General features: G+C 40.9%; 1 protein-coding gene across 1 annotated transcript in view; it reads right to left on the bottom strand.

Moving 5' to 3' along the window:
* Positions 1 to 12808: 12808 nt before the first annotated feature.
* LOC137620658 (DDB1- and CUL4-associated factor 10 homolog) overlaps positions 12809 to 24500 on the bottom strand; it is a 65880-nt gene continuing 54188 nt past the window's right edge. The window contains exons 5-6 of the mRNA XM_068350995.1: positions 19250 to 19459; positions 12809 to 15957 (exon numbers count right to left, since the gene is read on the bottom strand). Coding sequence (XP_068207096.1) covers positions 14743 to 15957; positions 19250 to 19459 — 1425 coding nt within the window. The 3' untranslated portion in view covers positions 12809 to 14742. The remainder of the gene's footprint in view (positions 15958 to 19249; positions 19460 to 24500) is intronic.

Genomic DNA, 24500 nt, shown 5'->3' with positions numbered 1-24500 from the left:
TATGCTGTCAAAGTAGGGCCCATGTAAAGTAATGGGTTCTACAGCATATACAAACCATCCTGGCCCTCCCAAGGAGGATGAGGGAGATATCAGTGCTGTGGAATCTCTCCATAATAAATGGGCTTGGTAGATTAGACCCTAAGGGAAGTTTCCTTGGAAATTCTATCAGGAGCATCAGCAGGTCTAGGTACTACAGTATTCTGCTCGTGGCTAATTTGGAGCCAGTAGGGTCAGCCTGAGATTTCAGGTAATCAGTATCATGTTGATTACTCTTCAAATCAGAAAAAAACCTGGCAGAAAACATAAGCATTGAGGCCATCCCATAGGCATTAAAAGGCATCCTCTAGAGCTCCTGCTGGGTCCAAGATCGGTGAACAGTTGACTAGAAGCTTGTTGTTGAGCTTTGTGGCAAACAAGTCGATTAACAGAGAACCCCACAGTCAGCAGCTTCTTCGCTACTAAAGGATGAAGCAATAACTTAGCTTCTACTACTTGATCCTGGTGACAAAGCTTGTAGGCAATTACATTCCTCTTGCCCAGAAGGAATCTTGCTGACAGCTCCGTACCTCCTTGCTTCTTGACATGGGCCACCATGGAGGTGTTGCCGCTCATCAACAACAAGTAGTGACTTATCAGATGGCGTTAAAATGACTAAATCAAGGGCCAAAATTACTGGTTTCATTTCTAAGACGATATACAGGTGTCTTTCCACCTCGGCCCAACAGCCTGAGGCACCCTTATTTCTCAGGTGGGCACCCCAAGCTTCCTGCGATGGGTCTGAGAATTAATGCATCTCCGGAGGAGGGCATTATCAGGGTGCTCCTTATAGTAACTTCTCATCCCTCAGTGACTATGCTAGATCCTCCCTTACTTCCTAGTCTACTGGAACTAGATGGCTGTCGCCTAGTGTGCCTTAAGGCACCATTGAAAGAAATGCTGATGGAGTTGCCCTTGAGGTACAAGCTCCTCCTAGGACAAAAGGAGTCTGAGTAATTTCTGTATGTTTTACTGTGATAAGTTTTGATGAGGAAGGTCTGCACTACTCTCCCGAGTCTTCTGATCTCACACTCTGAAGGAAAGATCTTTGCCTTCTTAGTATTTATCAGCATACTAGGATACTCCATCCTCTGCTTGGGCCCAAGACTGACTTCTCCCGACTTATCAACAAGCCCAGTGTCAACTAGTCATCGAGGTATATCAGAAGATGAATGTCGTTGGCATGAGTTCAAGCTGAAATATGTGCAAAGACTTGTGTGCAGTCGATAGTTCAAAGTACAGCACTTTGAATTAAAAGACTTTCCTCTTAAAGATGATGCAGAGGATTTCCTACTGGACCAATGGACAGGGATCTGAAATTACACATCCTTCAGATCCAGAGACAAAATGAAATCATTACTCATTACTGCTGATCATACGGCATCTTGAACAGTGTCTGCAATATGAACTTGTCCAAAGGGAAGAGTTTGATGACTGGTCTCCAGACCCAAATGCCTTCTCCACTAGGAAGAGGTGGGTGTAAATGCCTGGATATTCATCCCGCACAATCTGTAGCACACCCTTGTCCAACAACTTCCTTATCTCTAGATGGAGGGAAGGGTATTTTGACAAATTTGGGAGATAAGACATAAATGTCTTCAGTATCTGCGCGAGAGTAAGAAGAAAGCCAATAGCAGAATATGGTACCCATCCTGTAGGACTCTCATCGCCAGTTGGCTGCACTGTGTTGCCACTATATCGCCCATGGTTTGCCAGGCATCTCCCCACTTGTGGTAGTCTGAGAGTTGTACACGATCACTTTGTTAACATTGTGTGGTCTGTCAACATGTTCTATAAGAGTGAATTGGCAAATACAATGCTTGTTAAGAGTACCCATGCGTAGGAGATCACAATGATGCCATGTTGAGTGCCATGATGTGCATCACAGTTACTGGAGAGTGCCATGATGGAGCGCATCGCACATTCACCGTAGAGAGCGATTTGTGTAACTGAGACACATGAATAGTTGAACGCATTACCGTATTTGTCCACGAATGGAGTGCACAGTGACAGCTTGCATTCAAGAGGACACAATAAGCACACCTAGATAAATAACAGTGATGAGCCAGTAAAGGTAAGCTCACAAGTGCTCCAATAAGGGTGAGCGAGATGAATGCAGGAGAGTTTCCGAGTTTGCTAGGCACGTATACATGGAACCAGAAGTGCATGCGAATACAGTACGGGTGACAGGAATGGACATGCGTCTATAGGCAAGTGCGATGGGTGTGCACAAGATGGTTGCGCTCACTCAGTACGTGCTCTTAAGGCATTGTACTCTGGAGTGTGCTCTTTAAGTATTGCACTCAGGAGCAGACTCTTGTGATATTGGTCATTTTTCAGACGTATTTCAGGCAGCAATGGCCTTCCCTTCCCTTCCTATCAATGATGCTTCTATATGGTGCACCTGTTTTTTTTCATCTCTGCTAGGTATGTAGAGATTGGCAAATCCAAAGCAGATGTGGAATAGGTAGGCTAGACTATTTGGGGAAGAAGTACTAGGTCATATCCTCTATTATTTCATTGTCATCGGCGACTCTTTGGGATGCACCCATGACATTACAAAGGAGGGGGATCCACATCAGGTATATCTTCTGCTGGTGCGGCAGATGGGGAGATACTGGCCTGATACCAAGGGCTTGTAGCAATAATGCATGGAGGGGACGCCCTTCAGGTCTAGGGAAGGTCTGAACGTCCATATGGTCATTTCCTTAGCATTATTGGTAATTTCAAGCAGCTCACTATAAATCAATGCCTCCCCTATGGAAGCCGCTATCGTTTCTTTCGTAGCTTACCGAGAGGAATGTCAGCCATAGTCATCCGTCTTTATCACCAGCCACCTTCTAAGGCAGTTATGTACATGATCAGGTACTTCGACATGGAGACATGACACCAGTGGGGGAACCCATATAAAACCAGGTACCCTACCTTATCTTCCATATCTCACTGCATCAGGTATACTTATTCTACAGTAATTTAAACAGGTTACTTTATTACTTCCAAATTTTCTTCTTGCTGTTAGTCTGCTGAATTTCAGGGTAGATGAGATAACTGGAACAATAAAAAAACCAAATTACACAGGATGAGGAGCAAATGACATAATGCAGCTGGTGATGAAAGGGATGCAGTAAGGAATCATAAAACTTACCATGCAGTACAATAAATTTGGCACAATATAATGCACACATTTCCATTCAAGGGAAAGTACGGTGATTAGAGGAAATAGCTGAACACTTGCATTTCCACAATTTAGAAATCTTTTAGGTGAGGCCTGTAAGTCTAGATATAAAACTTGGTCTTAATAAAGTGCTTTAAAATAATAAAAACAACCCTACCACTAATGTGCTAGATACGTGAATGACATCCTACAAACAAAAAGCAGCAAAAGTTGACCAATAACTAAACCAATTCCACATTACTGTATATAAAACCCACCAGTGAATTGTAAGTGCTGCATTTACCTTCATACAAGTATTTGTAGTTCTGATCCTAACTTAAATGAGTAGTGTACTGCAGGAATCATTAATTCAACGAGAATGCCAAGTTGTAGTTTAAATTCGCCAAGCTGACACTAATTAACAAAAAGGCCTCCAAGACATAATCTCTTACATTGTAAATTCCTGTTTTTGGAGTTTGATCATTAATTAAGATTAAAAAAATCTTTTAATGGATTTGTTTCTTAAACTTTGGAGTTTTTAATCATAATAACTGAATAAAATATGTTCCACTATTATCACTAACGGAACTCCTTTTACTGTAAATAAAAGGGAATGTGCATAAAAGGATACAGTACTTCAATTCAAAATATGTTATTTTCATTAGTAAAATAAATTTTTGAATATACTTACCCGGTGATCATATAGCTGTCAGCTCTGCTGCCCGACAGAAAAACCTAAGGACAAAATACGCCAGCGATCGCTATACAGGTGGGGGTGTACATCAACAGCGCCATCTGTCGAGCAGGTACTAAGTACTCCAATGTCAACAAAGAACCAATTTTCTCCTCGGTCCACTGGGTCTCTATTGGGGAGGAAGGGAGGGTCCTTTAATATATGATCACCGGGTAAGTATATTCAAAAATTTATTTTACTAATGAAAATAACATTTTTCAATATTAAACTTAGCCGGTGATCATATAGCTGATTCACACCCAGGGGGGTGGGTAGAGACCAGCATTATACGTTAACATTAAGAGCTAAGTATTTTGTATTTCATTTTAGCAGTTATTCAAAATAACAAACATAAAATTAATAAGTACCTGGTAAGGAAGTCGACTTGAACAATTACTCTGCCTTTTTAAGTACGTCTTCCTTACTGAGCCTCGCGATCCTCATAGGATGCTGAGCGACTCCTAGGAGCTGAAGTATGAAGGGTTGCAACCCATACTAAAGGACCTCATCAAAACCTTTAATCTAGGCGCTTCTCAAGAAAAGAATTTGACCACCCGCCAAATCAACCAGGATGCGAAAGGCTTCTTAGCCTTCCGGACAACCCAAAAAACAACAATAAAAAACATTTCAAGAGAAAGATTAAAAAGGTTATGGGATTAGGGGAATGTAGTGGTTGAGCCCTCACCCACTACTGCACTCGCTGCTACGAATGGTCCCAGGGTGTAGCAGTTCTCGTAAAGAGACTGGCCATCTTTAAGGTAAAATGATGCGAACACTGACTTGCTTCTCCAATAGGTTGCATCCATTACACTCTGCAGAGATCTGTTTTGTTTGAAGGCTACTGAAGTTGCGACAGCTCTAACTTCATGTGTCCTTACCTTCAGCAAAGCATGGTCCTCCTCATTCAGATGGGAATGAGCTTCTCGAATCAAAAGTCTGATATAATAAGAAACTGCATTCTTCGACATAGGTAAAGAAGGTTTCTTAATAGCGCACCATAAAGCTTCTGACTGTCCTCGTAATGGTTTAGTACGTCTAAAATAGTACTTAAGAGCTCTTACAGGGCATAGGACTCTTTCTTGTTCATTTCCAACCAAATTAGACAGGCTTGGAATATCGAACGATTTCGGCCAAGGACGAGAAGGAAGTTCGTTTTTGGCTAAAAAACCAAGCTGTAAAGAACATGTAGCCGTTTCAGATGTAAATCCAATGTTCCTGCTGAAGGCGTGTATCTCACTGACTCTTTTAGCTGTTGCTAAGCAGACGAGGAAAAGGGTCTTCAAAGTGAGATCTTTAAAAGAGGCTGATTGAAGTGGTTCGAACCTTTCTGACATAAGGAATCTTAGTACCACGTCTAAGTTCCAACCTGGTGTGGCCAACCGACGCTCCTTCGAGGTCTCAAAAGACTTAAGGAGGTCCTGTAGATCTTTGTTGTTGGAAAGATCTAAGCCTCTGTGACGGAAGACTGCTGCCAACATGCTTCTGTAACCCTTGATCGTGGGAGCTGAAAGAGATCTTTCCTTCCTTAGGTATAAAAGGAAGTCAGCTATCTGAGTTACAGAGGTACTGGTTGAGGATACTGATACCGACTTGCACCAGCTTCGGAAGACTTCCCACTTCGACTGGTAGACTTTAAGAGTGGATGTCCTCCTTGCTCTAGCAATCGCTCTGGCTGCCTCCTTCGAAAAGCCTCTAGCTCTCGAGAGTCTTTCGATAGTCTGAAGGCAGTCAGACGAAGAGCGTGGAGGCTTGGGTGTACCTTCTTTACGTGCGGCTGACGCAGAAGGTCCACTCTTAGAGGAAGTGTTTTGGGAACGTCTACTAGCCATTGCAGTACCTCGGTGAACCATTCTCTCGCGGGCCAGAGGGGAGCAACCAACGTCAACCTTGTCCCTTCGTGAGAGGCGAACTTCTGCTTTACTCTGTTGACAATCTTGAACGGGGGGAATGCATAAAGGTCTAGATGGGACCAATCCAGAAGAAAGGCATCTATGTGAACTGCTGCTGGGTCCGGAATCGGTGAGCAATAAATTGGGAGCCTCTTGGTCATCGAGGTTGCAAACAGATCTATGGTAGGCTGACCCCACAAGGCCCATAGTCTCTTGCATACATTCTTGTGAAGGGTCCACTCTGTTGGGATGATTTGACCCTTCCGGCTGAGGCGGTCTGCCATGACATTCATGTTGCCTTGAATGAACCTCGTTACTAGCGATATGTTTCGATCTCTTGACCAGGTGAGGAGGTCCCTTGCGATCTCGTACAACGTCCTCGAATGAGTCCCTCCTTGCTTGGAGATGTACGCCAAGGCTGTGGTGTTGTCGAAGTTCACCTCCACCACCTTGCCTAGAAGGAGGGACTTGAAGCTTTTCAAGGCCAGATGAACTGCCAGTAGCTCCTTGCAGTTGATGTGTAACGTTCTTTGATCCGCATTCCACGTGCCCGAGCATTCCCGACCGTCCAATGTCGCACCCCAGCCCGTGTCCGATGCGTCCGAGAAGAGAATGTGGTTGGGGGTCTGAACAGCCAGTGGCAGACCCTCTCTGAGGAGAATGTTGTCCTTCCACCAAGTCAGTGAAGACTTCATCTTCTCGGAAATAGGAACTGAGACCGCTTCTAGCGTCTTGTCCTTTCTCCAGTGAACAGCTAGGTGAAATTGAAGGGGTCGGAGCTGGAGTCTCCCTAACGCGATGAACTGGTCCAGTGACGAAAGCGTCCCTATCAAACTCATCCACTGTCTGACTGAACATCGGTCCTTCTTCAGCATGTTCTGGATGCTTCTTGGGCTTGACTGATTCTGGGGGCCGACGGAAAAGCCCGAAAAGCTTGACTCTTGAATCTCCATTCCTAGGTACACTATAGTTTGGGATGGGACGAGTTGGGACTTTTCCATATTGACCAGGAGACCCAATTCCTTGGTCAGATCCAGAGTCCACTTTAGATTCTCCAGACAGCGACGACTTGACGAAGCTCTTAGAAGCCAGTCGTCCAAATAGAGGGAGGCTCAGATGTCTGCTAAATGCAGGAATTTGGCAATATTCCTCATCAGTTTCGTAAAAACAAGAGGTGCCGTGCTTAGGCCAAAGCACAGGGCTTGAAACTGGTATACAACCTTCCCGAAAACGAACCTTAGAAAAGGTTGGGAATCTGGGTGGATGGGGACGTGAAAGTAAGCGTCCTTTAGGTCTAACGAGACCATCCAGTCTTCCTTCCTGACCGATGCTAGAACCGACTTTGTCGTCTCCATGGCGAACGTCTGCTTTGTGACAAAGACATTCAGGGCACTGACGTCTAGCACCGGCCTCCACCCGCCTGTCTTCTTCGCCACTAAGAAGAGACGGTTGTAGAAGCCCGGGGATTGATGGTCCCGGACTTTGACTACCGCTCCCTTTTGTAGTAAGAGAGACACCTCTTGCTGCAAAGCTAGTCTCTTGTCCTCCTCTCTGTACCTGGGAGAGAGGTCGATGGGAGTTGTTGCTAGAGGGGGCTTGCGCAAGAATGGAATCTTGTACCCCTCTCTGAGTAACTTCACAGATTGTGCGTCTGCGCCCCTGTTCTCCCAGGCCTGCCAGTAGTTCTTGAGCCTGGCTCCCACTGCTGTCTGAAGAAGGTGGCAGTCAGACTCTGCCTTTAAAGGACTTGGAACCCTTCTTCTTGCTCCCGCGTTGACCTTCGGCACGAGCACCTCCTCTGCTGGCGGCTCTGCCACGAAAGGGCGGAATGAATTTTGACGCTGGAGTGTCCATCCTGGGTCTAGGCACGGAGGGCAAAGGGGTGGCTTTGCGTGCGGATGACGCAACCAGGTCATGAGTGTCTTTCTGGATCAAGGAGGCGGCAATCTCCTTGATCAACTCCTCAGGGAAGAGGCACTTCGAGAGAGGAGCAAACATAAGTTCCGACTTTTGACATGGGGTGACTCCAGCTGACAAGAAGGAGCAAAGGTGATCCCGCTTCTTGAGGACCCCGGACACGAAAGAAGCCGCAAGCTCACTAGAACCATCCCGTATGGCTTTGTCCATGCAGGACATAATGAGCATGGAAGTTTCCTTGTCAGAAGGGGAGGTCTTCCTGCTCAACGCTCCCAAACACCAGTCCAAGAAGTTAAAGACTTCGAATGCTCGAAATACTCCTTTCATAAGATGGTCCATATCCGAAGGAGTCCAACAAATCTTGGAGCGTCTCATGGCCAGCCTGCGGGGAGAGTCTACCAGACTTGAGAAGTCGCCCTGGGCAGAGGCAGGAACTCCCAAGCCGAGAACTTCTCCCGTGGCATACCAGACGCTAGATCTGGAAGCAAGCTTGGCCGGGGGAAACATGAAGGCTGTCTTCCCAAGTTGCTTTTTGGACTGCAACCAATCTCCCAGTACTCTTAAAGCTCTCTTGGACGAGCGAGCGAGTACGAGCTTCGTAAAGGCAGGTGCGGATGACTGCATGCCTAAAGCGAACTCAGAGGGAGGCGAGCGTGGTGCTGCAGACACAAACTGATCAGGATATAAATCCTTGAACAGCGCAAGCACTTTCCTAAAGTCTAAGGAGGGAGGCGTGGTCTTGGGTTCGTCGATGTCCGTGTGTTGGTCGTCAAGATGTGCAACGTCGTCATCATCAGAGAGTCCATCGTCTGAATGTTGAGGAGGAAGCGGCAAAGGAGTAGGTAAAAGCTGGTCGGCTGAGTCCGGCAGCACGGGTGCATGCGTGGCTGCACTGGACCCGACGTCATGGAACTGTTGGTCAGTCTGTGAACTGGCAACAACCATAGCTGTGTGGGGACGCAAGGCGTCTACTCCTGACTGCGGTCGAGTAGCGGAAACCACAGTGGGTTGCGGAGGTTGACGCACAGCGTCAAAACACGGCAACTTAACTCCACCCTCCTGTTGTTGTGGTAGCACGCGAACGTCAACGGAGGGTTCCGTGCGTCGGTGAACGTTAACATGCGTCTGGCAGGGTCGACTGCGCATGGGTGGTGGAACTCTCACAGCTGGAGTGCGGGAGCAGGCAGCCTCAGCGTCTACTGGGCGCACAACCGTGGTTGGTTGTAGGCTAACGGGTGCAGCGTCAACCTTCTCCGCACGATACTCCTGCATGAAAGAAGCTAACTGAGTCTGCATAGACTGTAGCAAAGACCACTTAGGGTCTACAGCAGCAGGTGCGGCAACAGACGGAGTTACTGCCTGTTGCGGTACCACTTTGCCTCTCTTAGGAGGTGTGCAGTCGTCGGAGGACTGCAGCGAGTCCGAACTGACCCAGTGGCTACACCTGGGCCGTTGGACTTGCGCGGAAGGGACCTTGCGTTTAAGAGGCCGTGAGACCTTGGTCCATCGTTTCTGGCGTGAAACCTCTTCCGCAGACGAGGAATGAACGGGCTCACTCGTCTTCTTGTGGGTGGGGCGATCTAGGCAAGATACGTCCGAAACCACGGAGGGAACGTCTGTCCGCTGATTAAAGCCTGTCGAACCCTTTGGTCGTACGACATTGCTTCTCCCCTGGGCTTGGGAACTTGCAAGAGGTCCCGGACTGGGAGGACGACAGGCACGAACAGACGCACCCTCATGCGTAACACTGACACTTTTCACTGCACTAACACTCACTTCACTTCCCACTGCACTCTTACCCTTCAACTCCCTGACGTCAGCCATGAGTTGATTGCGGTCACTCGCCAATGACTCGACTCTCTCACCCAGAGCCTGGATGGCACGCATCATATCTGCCATCGAAGGTTGATGAGTGCTAGAAGGGGGGTCGGGAGCAACCACTACAGGGGAAGGAATAGGTTGTGGGGCATGGGGAGAGGAAAAATCAACTGAGCGAGACGAACTCCTCCTGACTCTATCTCTCTCTAGCCTACGTGAATATTTCAGGAATTTTTGAAAATCGAATTCCGAAAGCCCAACGCATTCCTCACATCGATCTTCCAATTGACAGGCTTTACCCCGACAATTGGAACAAATGGTGTGCGGATCGATAGAGGCCTTCGGAAGACGCCTTGAACAGTCCCTAGCGCTACACTTCCTGTACTTGGGGACTTGAGAAGGGTCAGACATCTTGAATTAGTCAAAGGGGGAATTCAAAATCTATCCAAGTCGTCAACAAATAATCCAAAATTCAATAAAAGAATGCAAGGAAGTATTGAAGATAACCTCTGCACAGCGAAAGCTAATAACCAGAAATGAATACTTCACCAAATAACGTGAAAATCAATCCAGAAAGCAACAGCGTATTTAGTAGGTCTTGCCAGTGGCACGACAGAGAGAAAATTGGTTCTTTGTTGACATTGGAGTACTTAGTACCTGCTCGACAGATGGCGCTGTTGATGTACACCCCCACCTGTATAGCGATCGCTGGCGTATTTTGTCCTTAGGTTTTTTTGTCGGGCAGCAGAGCTGACAGCTATATGATCACCGGCTAAGTTTAATATTGAAAAGTTGGGAATATGCATCTGTGGATCAAAACTTTCACAATAAATATACACAGTAGTGGTACAAGGCTAATGAAGTAAACTAACCTTCAAGTATCATTAACAAGACAAAATTTAGACTTATGTTTGATACTTGAATTCTATAAGCAATAACAAAGATTATTTGCAGTTCTCCTACAACTATGGGGTTGCATTGCCTGGTTTTCCCTCAATTCATATGACTGGTCTCTTCTCATACAGCTCTGTACAAAATCTCCTTTTAACCCTTTTACCCCCAGGCTATTTGGAAATTTCCAACCCTTAACCCCCAGGGGGTTATTTTTTTCCCAGCACATTTTGAAGTATATTTTTTTTAAATTGCTCTAACAGCCTTAATTTTTGTCACAGAGAGGTCAGGTTGGTCTCATTCTCTTGGAAAATGCCTGAATTTTCTCAAAAAAAATATAAAAAATATGAAAAAAAAAAATTTTTTATAGCATATTTTGCGAGGACGTACCGGTACGTCCATGGGGATAAAGAGATGGCTTTTGTGAAACTTACCAGTACGTCCTTTGGGGGTCTATCTATCTATATACCAAGGCACTTCCCCCAATTTTGGGGGGTAGCCGACACCAACAATGAAACAAAACAAAAAGGGGACCTCTACTCTCTATGTTCCTTCAGCCTAATCAGGGACTCGACCGAGTTCAGCTGGTACTGCTAGGGTGCCACAGCCCAACCTCCCACATTTCCACCACAGATGAAGCTTCATAATGCTGACTCCCCTACTGCTGCTACCTCCGCGGTCATCTAAGGCACCGGAGGAAGCAGCAGGGCCTACTGGAACTGCGTCACAATCGCTCGCCATTCATTCCTATTTCTAGCACGCTCTCTTGCCTCTCTCACATCTATCCTCCTATCACCCAGAGCTTTCTTCACACCATCCATCCACCCAAACCTTGGCCTTCCTCTTGTACTTCTCCCATCAACTCTTGCATTCATCACCTTCTTTAGCAGACAACCATTTTCCATTCTCTCAACATGGCCAAACCACCTCAACACATTCATATCGACTCTAGCCGCTAACTCATTTCTTACACCCGTTCTCTCCCTCACCACTTCGTTCCTAACCCTATCTACTCGAGATACACCAGCCATACTCCTTAGACACTTCATCTCAAACACATTCAATTTCTGTCTCTCCATCACTTTCCTTCCCCACGACTCCGATCCATACATCACAGTTGGTACAATCACTTTCTCATATAGAACTCTCTTTACATTCATGCCCAACCCTCTATTTTTTACTACTCCCTTAACTGCCCCCAACACTTTGCAACCTTCATTCACTCTCTGACGTACATCTGCTTCCACTCCACCATTTGCTGCAACAATAGACCCCAAGTACTTAAACTGATCCACCTCCTCAAGTAACTCTCCATTCAACATGACATTCAACCTTGCACCACCTTCCCTTCTCGTACATCTCATAACCTTACTCTTACCCACATTAACTCTCAACTTCCTTCTCTCACACACCCTTCCAAATTCTGTCACTAGTCGGTCAAGCTTCTCTTCTGTGTCTGCTACCAGTACAGTATCATCCGCAAACAACAACTGATTTACCTCCCATTCATGGTCATTCTCGCCTACCAGTTTTAATCCTCGTCCAAGCACTCGAGCATTCACCTCTCTCACCACTCCATCAACATACAAGTTAAACAACCACGGCGACATCACACATCCCTGTCTCAGCCCCACTCTCACCGGAAACCAATCACTCACTTCATTTCCTATTCTAACACATGCTTTACTACCTTTGTATAAACTTTTCACTGCTTGCAACAACCTTCCACCAACTCCATATAACCTCATCACATCCCACATTGCTTCCCTATCAACTCTATCATATGCTTTCTCCAGATCCATAAACGCAACATACACCTCCTTTGGGGGTAAAAGGGTTAAAAATATATGTTTGGTGAGGCGCTGCCAGTCTAAAAATGTGACATTTGCATTTGTTGTTAAACTATTTTAAAATGAAATACAATAAAGTAAAATCTTGACCTCGATTCACTTTCCTCAGCAATCAAAACAAAACTTTAATTGTTCTGCTGAAATATAGAAAAAATTCCAAAATGACAGCTTATATATAAACTTATCTTTATGTACAGTATAAATATATTCAGTGTCTTCAGATACTGAAATAAACTTTGAAAGCTCACAAAAAAGGACTAAATTATTCCCACATAACATGATCATTAATACATATACAGTATATTATTTGCAAAGTTCAATTTTATACATATACAGTACTAATATCAATCAAATTATTTTGGCAAAACCAGCAAAATGAAAATGGTAAAAACATAAAAAAATATTTATCCTAATTTTCATTCAGCACTTATAATTTTCTAGACCACTAAAAACACAGCTTCACTTATGCTACTGCTCTGTTTTCCCTCCAAATACTAGTGGCTCATAAAAAAATATAGGATTTTAGATAAAAAGTATTTTTATTAACTATATTACATCCTTTTAATACAAAGTACTTATTACACTACAAAAAAGTTCTAATTTGGCTTGTATGACAATAACCCACTCACACATGAAAGTTCAGTAGTCTGGGTCTAATGTACAGGATAAAGATATATGATAAAATTATTCCAATGACAACTCAAAACCCTCATCTGTGCCTTCACGCAGTGTTACTCTTCATGGTTAACTTGTATAATTCCCTTGGAATTTGGCGGGAAAACTGTCATATCTTAGATTTTCCTCCCAAAAAAGTTTTCATACTACCAACAGATGGATTAAAAGCCTCAAAAATAAGTACCATAAATATACTTTGAAAGGAATAGAAAAGAAAAAGAGAACTCCAAAAAATCAGCAGTAATGGAGCATTTATACCTTATATAACAATTACTTAAATAAAAATGTTTCTTTATGCTCCAAAAAATATATAAAATTACAGGCTGAGTCTGGCTCAAACATGACAGACCTTTGCCCAAAGTAGTGTTAATTGCACCAATATATACTTGATAAAACAAAACAATGCATTACCATAGAGCATCACAACTGCTAATACTGCTATTCAAGGGAACTGTTCTCAATGCAGTCACAAAAATTGTTCTTCACAATATCCATCAAAATATTACAGCAAATTTCTGAATAACCATCAATTTATATCTTATAATAAAATGACATAAAATTAAGTGTTAAAAGTTGGTGTAAATATGACAGATTATGTTAATGTGCAAATTACAAGTTATGAGTCATAAAATTCAAATATTATAGGTCTCTATAAACTGAAAATGAATAGCCTTAAATTCCAAATTTCCAATATTAAAACAGTAAGTTTTACATCTGATCTACCAAACTACAGAAAAGTAGTTATGCAAAAACTACAGTGCCCGACTCATGAAGCTGCAAAAAGCAAAGGCTATACAAGTTTCAATCACAAAAGATATAAATGGTTTTCACCAACAATTCATTTAAAGAAAGATAAGTGCTACCAATATTATATTAGAAATGTGGGCTGGGGTGGTAAAGAGATTGTCTATTTTAAGGCGATTTGCTTAAAGTACAAATAACCGTAAAAGATTTGAAAACTTATGCCAAAATTCTTTAATATTACAAAATGTTATTTTCTCAACATTTAAAAGTACATTAACAAAATTAACAAATGTAAGCTCTGATAATTTACAAATACAGAATTTACTTAATGGTATTCTAACATGGACTGTGAAGACCACCAACAATAAACATTTTCTAATGAGAACAATACAAAAAATACACACAAATTATGTCCTTGGGAAATGCGAAGTTTGCAAGGTTTTGTAATAATAAACAAACAATATAAATGAAAACACTATCACAATTTAGAAAATGCATAAAAAATATTTCACACCTGGTCCTACATCAAACACACCTAGTGGATACTTTCACATACCTATCATCAGCAAGTCGAGCTGAAGACATTTTACAACAAAATTAACTGTACAAAACTAAATCTACTACTCTTGAATTTATCCTTAACAACATGGTAGGGTTCTTTCACTTTCTACATTCACTGTTTTCCCAACAATACACACGGCAACTTGAAAAGGGAAAAGGAAGACCATCTTACTTCTGAAGATAAACTGTTATGAAGTGCAACATCTGGTGTAACATGCAACTCAAAAATAGCATAGCTGCTTTTTTAAAGAGGCATGTTGGAAAAACATTAAGGGATCCACAGTGAACTCCGTTCATATATTTTTTTCTTTCTTTATATAATCTTCTTAGAAAATGTACACTTAAAATGCTTGGTAGTAAAATTTTTGATAATTGCCCTGCAACAAATTACAAAGATGCAGCAGCAGGAATAAAAAACAACACATAAAACGAGACAGCACTACAATATGTTAACTAAAGCTGTTATAACTTGTATTAGAGAACTGGCTGGTGCCAAACTATCTTACCGTTGCGACAGCCAGAGACTAGAAGGCAATGCGTGGGAGAAAACTTTGTGCTCAGAACACAATTGGCATGACATTTACTTGTTGACACATCATACAAAATTTGTGGGTTATCCTGCACACAAGTTGAGAGTTCTGAACAGTTTTGGTCAAACATCATAAGTCTGACACCATGAGCAAACGGAGAACAAATTAATCTACCATCTGAGTTGAAGCATAATTCCTTGATGAAACCTGGCCCAACATTTGGTTCCTGAATGTAGTGTGTTAAACGAGGAATATTTTTTGCTATTTTATGGTTTGGGTCAACAGTTCGAAGATATCTAGGATAATTCTGTCCAGATCGAAGCAACAATATGGCTCGATGGTTACCAGAACCAGGTCTTATATAAAATGCATTTCTAGAGTCAATGACATTACCACTAGTCCTTCCCGAAACAGCATTTTCTCTTGGGGAGTCTCTCTCCCTTCTGTTACGCACACTAAACGTCATATTACGGCCTAAATTTTGTGTGTTAGATGATGACGATGATGAACCTTCACCGCTGTTATTGCCTTGAGAATTTTCATTCTCTTCATTAGCATTGGATTGTTGGGTGGGCCGTCGCTGTCGTGACTGTCGTCGCTGTTGTGCACGACGCTCACGGATATGTTCCAAGGCCTCGAATACATCCATTGATGTGAATCTGAATTGAATATCTATACCACTACCACTACCTCTAGCTTCTCCAACCACTATACCCGTTCCATCAACTAAACCAACATTAGCATTTCCATTCCCACTGCTTCTTGACCCACTAGCACTACTGGTACTTCCGCTACTGCTACTACCACTTCCACTACTACTGCCTGCTCCACTATTTTCACCTTCTCCACCACTATCCACTCCTCCCCCTTCATCTGGATCATCTCTTGAACTCTGTCTTAATCGAATAGCAACTCTAGGGCCAAATGTTAGTGATAAGTGCAAGTTTCCATTAACACTTCCAATTTCATTGTTACTATTCATATTGCTATTTGATGCATTCAATGTCTGAGTTTGGGTAAAAGAGCTCTGCACTTCAGGTTCACTGGTTGAGGGAATGTCATCATAGGGGTCTAAATCTTCATGCTTATCTTCATATTCTTCATCATCATCTTTACAAGCGGTAACTCCTAATTCTTGTATATCATGGACACAACTCCACTGAAATGAAATAAAATTAATAAATTAAGGATAAAAGGAAATTATCAATTAATAAATTCAGACTTACCAATTAGAAAACCCTGGAAAAAGTCAGTTATAAACATGAATTGTACAGAAGCTATTTTATCTATTTTCTAAAATTAATAATTTCAATAGTTTATGATCTACTATGAGATTCAGGGCCTCTGTAACACGGTTTTTTGGACTTTGCTCCTTATCAATGCATCGGATGTAGCAGAAAGTTGACATATGTTTATTTTACAACCACACACAAATTTTGTCAGCATTATCAATAACCTAAACCCGATAGTTTTAATTTTTATAGAGTAAAAATGATCTAGCCGACGCTATGGCCAGTGATAACGAGCCAAGATTTGAAAACATTCATTACGTAAGCAATGTAAACACCTTTGGACAAAATTTTGCCCCGCCCATCCACCAGACACCCATTCACCTTGTTCCATCGGCTCTGAAACCCCTAACAGTCATGAATGGCTAACAGGATTTGGAATTGCCCCCGTGGTTGCAAAACTGCATTTGTCTTACGACTTGCAACTTTATACAGTAAAGAGAAAGCCCGTGGCCATATTTACTATAGCCTGAATAGGTAATTATTCAGTTTCTAGTTTAAATCCAATGTTTATGGTCTGATTTGTATTTAGCGTAACATGATTATAATACTTGTAATGTCATTCAGGCTTTTGAACATTTCCATTAACTATTCACTAAGCCACCAAGAGAGAGAGAAAGAGAGATTGTATGTAAGCAGTCTTTATATAACTATTTTTGTTAAAATAAGAATTTTGTGCTAAACTCTCCATCAGACCAACTGATCATCCGATATAATTTTTTTTCTTCTTCTTAGGCCGTACGACCGTGTTGGCTATGTTTTGGGCATGACTGCATTTTGTAAATAAATCAGGAATAGTTTTAGGAGTTTTATTTGTACATCTAATGGGAATTTATAGAAGTAAAGTGAACATAATTCCTTTATCCTTTAAAATAATTACTACATGTAGCAAAACAAATAGTAGTAAAGATGATAATGCAATGAAGGAATGATACCACCAACATCGGCAATAACATACCCAGTTGCCATAATTTGTCAGTTTAGTGAAATAACCTATCATCTAATGTTAAACTTAATTTCTGAGGAGGCCATGGCTCATTGCACAGTGTAAAAACATTACAAAGACTTTATGAATGGCGGAACGATACATAAATGTGGGTGGGGTATCTATGCTAGCGTAGTAATACTACTGTAGCAGTAGTGCCGCAACAGGAGTATACATGAATTAAATGTTTAGACCAACTGCTGGGATCCTTGAAGATCATTTAGCACTTCTTAAAACTACTCGAGAAATGAGTTTTTATAGCCAGAAATTAAATTTTCTGATCCAACAATGCCCATGAGAGCCTTCAGTGTTATCCTGAATTATAACCAGGCCAAAGTGGGTGGAGCCTCATGAAGTCATCATTCTGACGATAATTATTGGTGAAGGTTTAAAGCCAAAATACGGTACTGGCTATTTTATTTTATTTTATTTTTTTTTACAGTAAATAGGTAGGTAGATATACAATAAATAAAAATTGCTTGACATTGGATATAGCAGTTATCAAAACAAGCTTGTCTACTACATTTTTGAAAATTACCAACTATTCCCTACACCTTGTCAATCTGATTGTGACCTATAAAGTAGACTTTAATATCTTAGGAAACTTATTTTGGGAGTTACAGTAGACTAATAATCGAAGTGTTTTTGTATTTATTAACATATTTTGTTGGTTTGCTCATTATGACAATTATCAGTGGAGAAGTTTTAGAGTTCATATAGGTGTACTGCTTTGCTTTTATTTAAACTTTGTGTCATTGTTGGCAGAGGTATAGCCTTCGTTACGTATAGCCAATCATCGATCGAGAAAGAGAGAAGAAATGCCGTCATAAGTTACGTAACGAGTGCGTTCGAAACCTTTTCTCTGAGTAAGTTGGCCCGTCTTCAAAAAAACGTCACTTTTACATTATAAGTACCAAATTTATTCAACCTACGTAACGCAGAATATAGTCAAAATTTATGTGTAGATATAATGTGTATTCTGAAGAAGCATTATACTTATGAAATTCATAGATAAAAAGTTATTGCGAAAAAACCGTGTTACAGAGGCCCTGAATCTCGTAGAAAAAATAAATTCAATAGCTTTAGTTATCTCTTCTACAATACCCAGTATTATAAAAATCCAAGATACACATTTACTGACATAGTAAAAGGTCCAAAGAAAATTAACACAAAGTAATAGAGAAAAAATTGTTTATTGTATTTATCAAAAGATTTATACAATAAAAATTAAAACTGAAGGAGAGAATTACTGTAGGCTATCAAAACTATTATTAATCCAAGTGGACCTTCACCTAAAATCAGCTTGGGGATTAGGGAATTAACCTTTGCCACAACAATATCACCAATTTTGTCATCTTGTATGGAGATAAACGAGTAATATGACTAAGAGCAAGGACTACGAGGGACTATTTTAAGTAATTGCAAATCCGGTGCATGTCATGTACATTAAATTACATAAAAAACATGCATTGTTCAATTTCTTTTAAAAAGGATGATTGATTTCTTTTAATGCTGCTTTTAATGAAATCCAGGCCACATGGAAAAAAAATCTTTCCAAGGACTAAAATAGATTAAAAACTTACTTTGAATTTGCAATAGCAAAATATTCACACACAAAAAAACATAAATCTCTCGATAATTTTCAGGTTTAAAGAAATATCAAAATATAATTTCTCATTTCAAAAAAGGTCATCTTTAAAATTACCTTCTTACCCACATAAATTAGTGGGAGTAACTGACAAATCTATCCGTTTTTGCTCAGTGAGATACATATAAGGAATAAAAATATAGTATACCATAGAGATGTTACACTCACTCACTCCCTCCCTCCCAGAAAGAAAATTTCTCCAGCTATATAACATAATGGTTATATTCTTAGCAGTAAAAAAATTTTGTGCTATGACGAGTTAAACAAGACATCCTAAAAAAAAGGGGCTTGAAACTTAATGAATTATCTATAAAGAAAAAAACAACAACATTGATATTTTCCCCTATTTTACCCAGACAGGTGAATTACAAATGAGGTAAGCATATTCAAGAAATGCAGCTACAGGTACCAGGAGTTCATGCGTAGGTAAAGTAAGAGGTTTCTTTGTTGTATTAGTGGTTGGTATTTATATGATAAGAACTAATACCTGCAAATACAAATTAACAGGAAAAAATTTACAGTAACATACCTCTGAAGAATCATCCATAGATGTATTTCTAGAAAGCACGCACCACCCCTGAGGATGAACTTGTAAAGAATGGATCACTTCAGCTTCATTACTGTGGGGGAAATCGGAGATGAATTCCACTCGGTTCCGCTGAGCATAAAAGAGCTTTGTAAACATGGCTGCCTGTGGCAGTGGAGTGTTGGACAGTTGCATCAGGCGATACATATTAGGCTGTAGAAAAGTATAGAAAAAAATAAAAAATTATATACATTTTTAAGATATTCAGTATAAAAATATAAAAATACTTGAGATCTCTCTAATGTTAGTCAATGGAACACCACTTACTAAAAAACACATTAAAGTAATAAAATCTGTCCATCATTTAAAACTTTTGATTTGATTATTATGGGCCTGAGGGCAGAGAGGACATTAACGACAGAGCTACAACTCTGAGAAAACCCTGTTGTATCATGAAGCTGAATAAGGAAGGATATGATGAAAGAAATGAAGGAGGAAATGAGTTTATGTAGGAGGCTAAAAAGTGGCTGCAGTTAAGGGATGCTGCATGGACCATTTAGTAATTGGTGCACCGACAAAAAAAGAATTTTGATAATAACCTGGTGTTCATATTGCTTCTTTAGAAACTTGGTTTAATAAACATTTACCCTTAAAAATTTTCCATTTTCTTTCCCTTCAATAGCTATATGACTTTAGTCAAGTAACGGAACATTCTAGCAATAAGTGGTAAAGAGCTGAATACTAACATGCCACAATCTCTGTACTTTTAGTTTCAAAGTCAAAATTACAGTATCCCTTTCCTCTTCATACCACAAGTCAATGGAGGAGGAGGGTGGTCATGTATATGAACAAGTGAGCATAGAAAAAATAAAGAATTTTATTATTAAAATTCCATTTATTTTTATGAACCTCGTCTGATGTTCATAAAGCCGACTCCCACACTCTGCTGGAGGTGCGATACCAGTGAAAGAAAGATATAGGATAATTCTAAGTAAAGGCAATATACCCTGGTTAAGATTTACTAACCTGGTCTAGACTAGTTCAACTAAACCATCTAAAAATACAGTTTGAAATACAGGATTCAATTTTTTATTAAAGGTATTTAATATACCAGAATGTAGTTAGTCTCTAAATTATATTTTATTCTAGAGAGGAAGCAATACGAACACCAATCACGGTTTATCGAAATTGACATGCCTTAATTGTCTACCTGCAAATTATAAGATAAAATTTTACATGTTATTAATAAAAAATTTTCATTGTAGTAAGCACAACAGATTGTGGAATGATCATCCTAATCTTACAGTTGAATTAGTAAACTTCATAAGTTCATCTTTCCAGCAAAATGTTTTAAGTTGAGAAGATTGACGAAAGTCTCTTCATAATTTTCATGACAGATCTTTTTTTTAACATTTTTACAGATCTTGAAAAATTTTTTACTGTATTCATTACTTCTAATATATAGTCTATTCATTTCTTTATTTCTTCTTCTCTTTGGGCTGCTTTTGCTGTTGGAGCCCTAGGACTTGTAACATCCTGCTCTTCAACTAAGGCTGTAGTTTAACCAAGAACAATAATAACGACATAGAGACCAGTCATTTAAATATAAAATTTGAGAAATATCCTTACCAATTTGATTTTCCATAATAGTACATATAAAAAATTACACCAGGTCTTCTATATGAATTAACTCCCATGGGAATTCATTTCTCCAGTCTTTTTATTTTGGTTGCACCTTCACTATAATTGACATCAACTGATTCAGTATTGATCCTTGTCCATTCTGATCCTTGATGAACAATGAAAATTTATTTCAAAATCCTTAAATATACCTACAAGTGTTTTAACTTTAGCCTGGTTCGTATTACAGTAAAGTAACATGCCTATCTAACTGCTCATCTTGGTTCTCTATAGAAAAACATCTACAGATCCACAAATATGTGGTATACCCTATTCCTATTAGCATGGCATTTCAATAGATTTCTTGTTATGAGGATTGACCATTTAGTTGATATCTGACAAAAAAAAAATACTGGGAAGCATCAATTTTAACCATTTTCACTGTATTTGCTCCAAAAACTAGACCGCCTGCAAATTCTATTTGTCCCTCGCCCAGAAATAGATTTTTCCTTTATCAAAATCGTTTTAATTACTAGCCCCATCTGGTTTTACAAATCATGTGCTAAAACCCTTACAATGTCATTCTTTAATCTTCAACTTCAACTTCTCCATTTGGTATCAAAAATATTTCCTGCTTTCCCCCTTTTGCCAAATTTTTTTGATAAATATATATTTGAATTTCCATATATAATTTTCTAAATTGGTATTAAATGGCAAATCATCTATGAGTGAATCTGTGGTTACCAAATCAGCATTTAAGAATGTTGAATTGTATACATTTCATTATTGTTATTATTACTTGATAAGCTACAACCCTAGATGGAAAAGTAGGATGCTATAAGACCAAGGGCTCCAACAGGGAAAATAGCCCAGTGAGGAAATAAAACACCTGTTATATCAATTTGAAAAAATTATAACTACAGAATATGTATTCTATATTTTGGATTATAAAATTGTTGTTTGATCAATTTTACCTCTAACGTATTTTCAGTTATCTATCCTCACAGACTTGGTCAGATAATAATAGTTAAGGGAATTTACATGCAGGTTGAAAAATGATATTTTGATTATAAAATAAATTTTTGAATATACTTAGCCGGTGAATATATAATAGCTGACGTCTCCGGCGGCTCGACAGAAAAACACAAAAATTCGCGAGCGATCGCTATGAAGGTTGCGGGTGTGCCCACCAGCGCCAACTATCGGCCAGATACCGCATATACATGTAAACAGCTCCAGTTCTTCTCATCCCGCTGGGTCTCTATCGGGGAGGAAGGGGGGGGCCTGTAATTTATATATTCACCGGGTAAGTATATTCAAAAATTTATTTTATAATCAAAATATCATTTTTAAATATTTAACTTAGCCGGTGAATATATAATAGCTGATTCACACCCATGGTGGTGGGTAGAGACCAGAAATAATACAGTTTACAGCATATATGCTTAGAGTTTTTGACAGTTATATCATAATAAAACCCAAATATATATAGGTACCTGGTAAGGAAGTTGACTTAGACGATTACTCTGCCTTGTTAGTCTGTCTTCCTCACGAAGCCCAGCCATCCTCTTAGGATGCTGAAAGACTCCCAGGAGCTGAAGTATCAAGGGCGGCAACCCATACAACAGGACCTCATCAAACCCCTAATCTGGGCGCTCTCAAGAAATGACATTTGACCACCCGCCAAATCAACCAGGATGCGAAAGGCTTCATAGCCTTCCGTACAACCCAAAAACAAGATTAAAAACATTTCAAGAGACAGATTAAAAGGATATTGGAATTAAGGGAATGTAGTGGTAGAACCCTCACCCACTACTGCACTCGCTGCAACGAATGGACCCAGTGTGTAGCAGTCCTCATAAAGAGTCTGGACATCTTTTAAGTAAAATGACGCGAATACCGACTTGCTTCTCCAAAAGGTCGCGTCCATAATACTTTGCAGAGATCTATTTTGCTTAAAGGCCACTGAAGGTGCTATAGCTCTTACTTTGTGCGTCTTAACTTTAAGCAAGCATCGGTCTTTTTCATTCAAGTGAGAATGAGCCTCTCGGATTAAAAATCTGATAAAATATGACAAAGCATTCTTTGACATAGGTAATGATGGTTTCTTAACTGAGCACCATAAGGCCTCAGATCCACCTCGTAAGGACTTAGTACGAGCTAAGTAGAACTTAAGAGCTCTAACTGGACACAGTACTCTTTCAAGTTCGTTGCCTACGATCTCTGACAGGCAAGGTATATCAAAAGACTTAGGCCAAGGATGAGAAGGCAGTTCATTTTTGGCCAGGAAACCAAGTTGAAGTGAACATGTGGCTTTCTCTGTGGAAAAGCCGATGTTCTTACTGAAGGCATGAAAGGCTCAAACCTGTCTGACATGAGGAACCTTAGGACCACGTCTAAGTTCCATCCAGGAGTTGCCATACGACGTTCCTTAGAGGTCTCGAAAGACTTAAGGAGATCTTGGAGATCTTTATTGTTGGAAAGATCTAAGCCTCTATGTCGAAAGACCGAAGCCAACATGCTCCTGTAGCCCTTAATAGTGGGTGCTGAGAGGGAGCGAACATTTCTCAGATGTAAAAGAAAATCTGCGATTTGGGCTACAGAGGTACTGGAAGAGGACACAGATGCTGACTTGCACCAGTCTCGAAAGACTTCCCACTTCGACTGGTATACTCTGATGGTAGAAGCTCTCCTAGCTCTCGCAATCGCACTGGCTGCCTCCTTCGAAAAGCCTCGAGCTCTTGAGAGTCTTTCGATAGTCTGAAGGCAGTCAGACGAAGCGCGGGGAGGCTTTGATGAACATTCTTTACGTGGGGCTGACGTAAGAGATCTACCCTTAGAGGAAGACTTCTTGGAATATCTACCAGCCATTGAAGTACCTCGGTGAACCACTCTCTCGCGGGCCAGAGGGGAGCAACCAATGTCAACCTTGTCCCTTCGTGAGAGGCGAACTTCTGCAGTACCTTGTTGACTATCTTGAATGGAGGGAATGCATATAAGTCCAGGTGAGACCAGTCCAATAGAAACGCGTCTATGTGGATCGCCTCTGGATCTGGGACTGGTGAGCAATAGATCGGTAACCTTTTGGTCAACGAGGTGGCAAAGAGGTCTATGGTGGGTTGACCCCAAGTCGCCCAAAGACTCTTGCACACGTCCTTGTGGAGGGTCCATTCCGTGGGTATCACCTGACCCCTCCGACTGAGACAGTCTGCCAAGACGTTCAAGTCCCCCTGGATGAATCTCGTCAACAGGGAGATGCCTCGATTTCTTGACCATATGAGAAGGTCCCTTGCGATCACGTACAGCGTGTGGAAGTGAGTGCCTCCTTGCTTGGAGATGTACGCCAAAGCTGTGGTGTTGTCTGAGTTGACCTCGACCACTTTGTTTCGAAGAATGCTTTCGAATTTCATCAAGGCCAAGTGGACTGCTAATAGCTCCTTGCCATTGATGTGCATGCTCTTCTGAACTGAGGTCCACAGACCCGAGCATTCCCGACCGTCCAGGGTCGCACCCCAACCCAAATCCGACGCGTCTGAGAACAACACGTGGTTTGGGTTCTTGACTGCTAGGGATAGTCCCTCTCTCAGACTGATATTTCTGTCCCACCAGTTCAGGCATGCCTTTACTGGTTAGG

Source organism: Palaemon carinicauda, chromosome 27 (genome assembly GCF_036898095.1).
Source record: "Palaemon carinicauda isolate YSFRI2023 chromosome 27, ASM3689809v2, whole genome shotgun sequence".
Classification (NCBI taxonomy): domain Eukaryota; kingdom Metazoa; phylum Arthropoda; class Malacostraca; order Decapoda; family Palaemonidae; genus Palaemon; species Palaemon carinicauda.
Note: the sequence above shows the minus strand (reverse complement) of the source record. Positions and strands in the feature narration are given on the sequence as shown.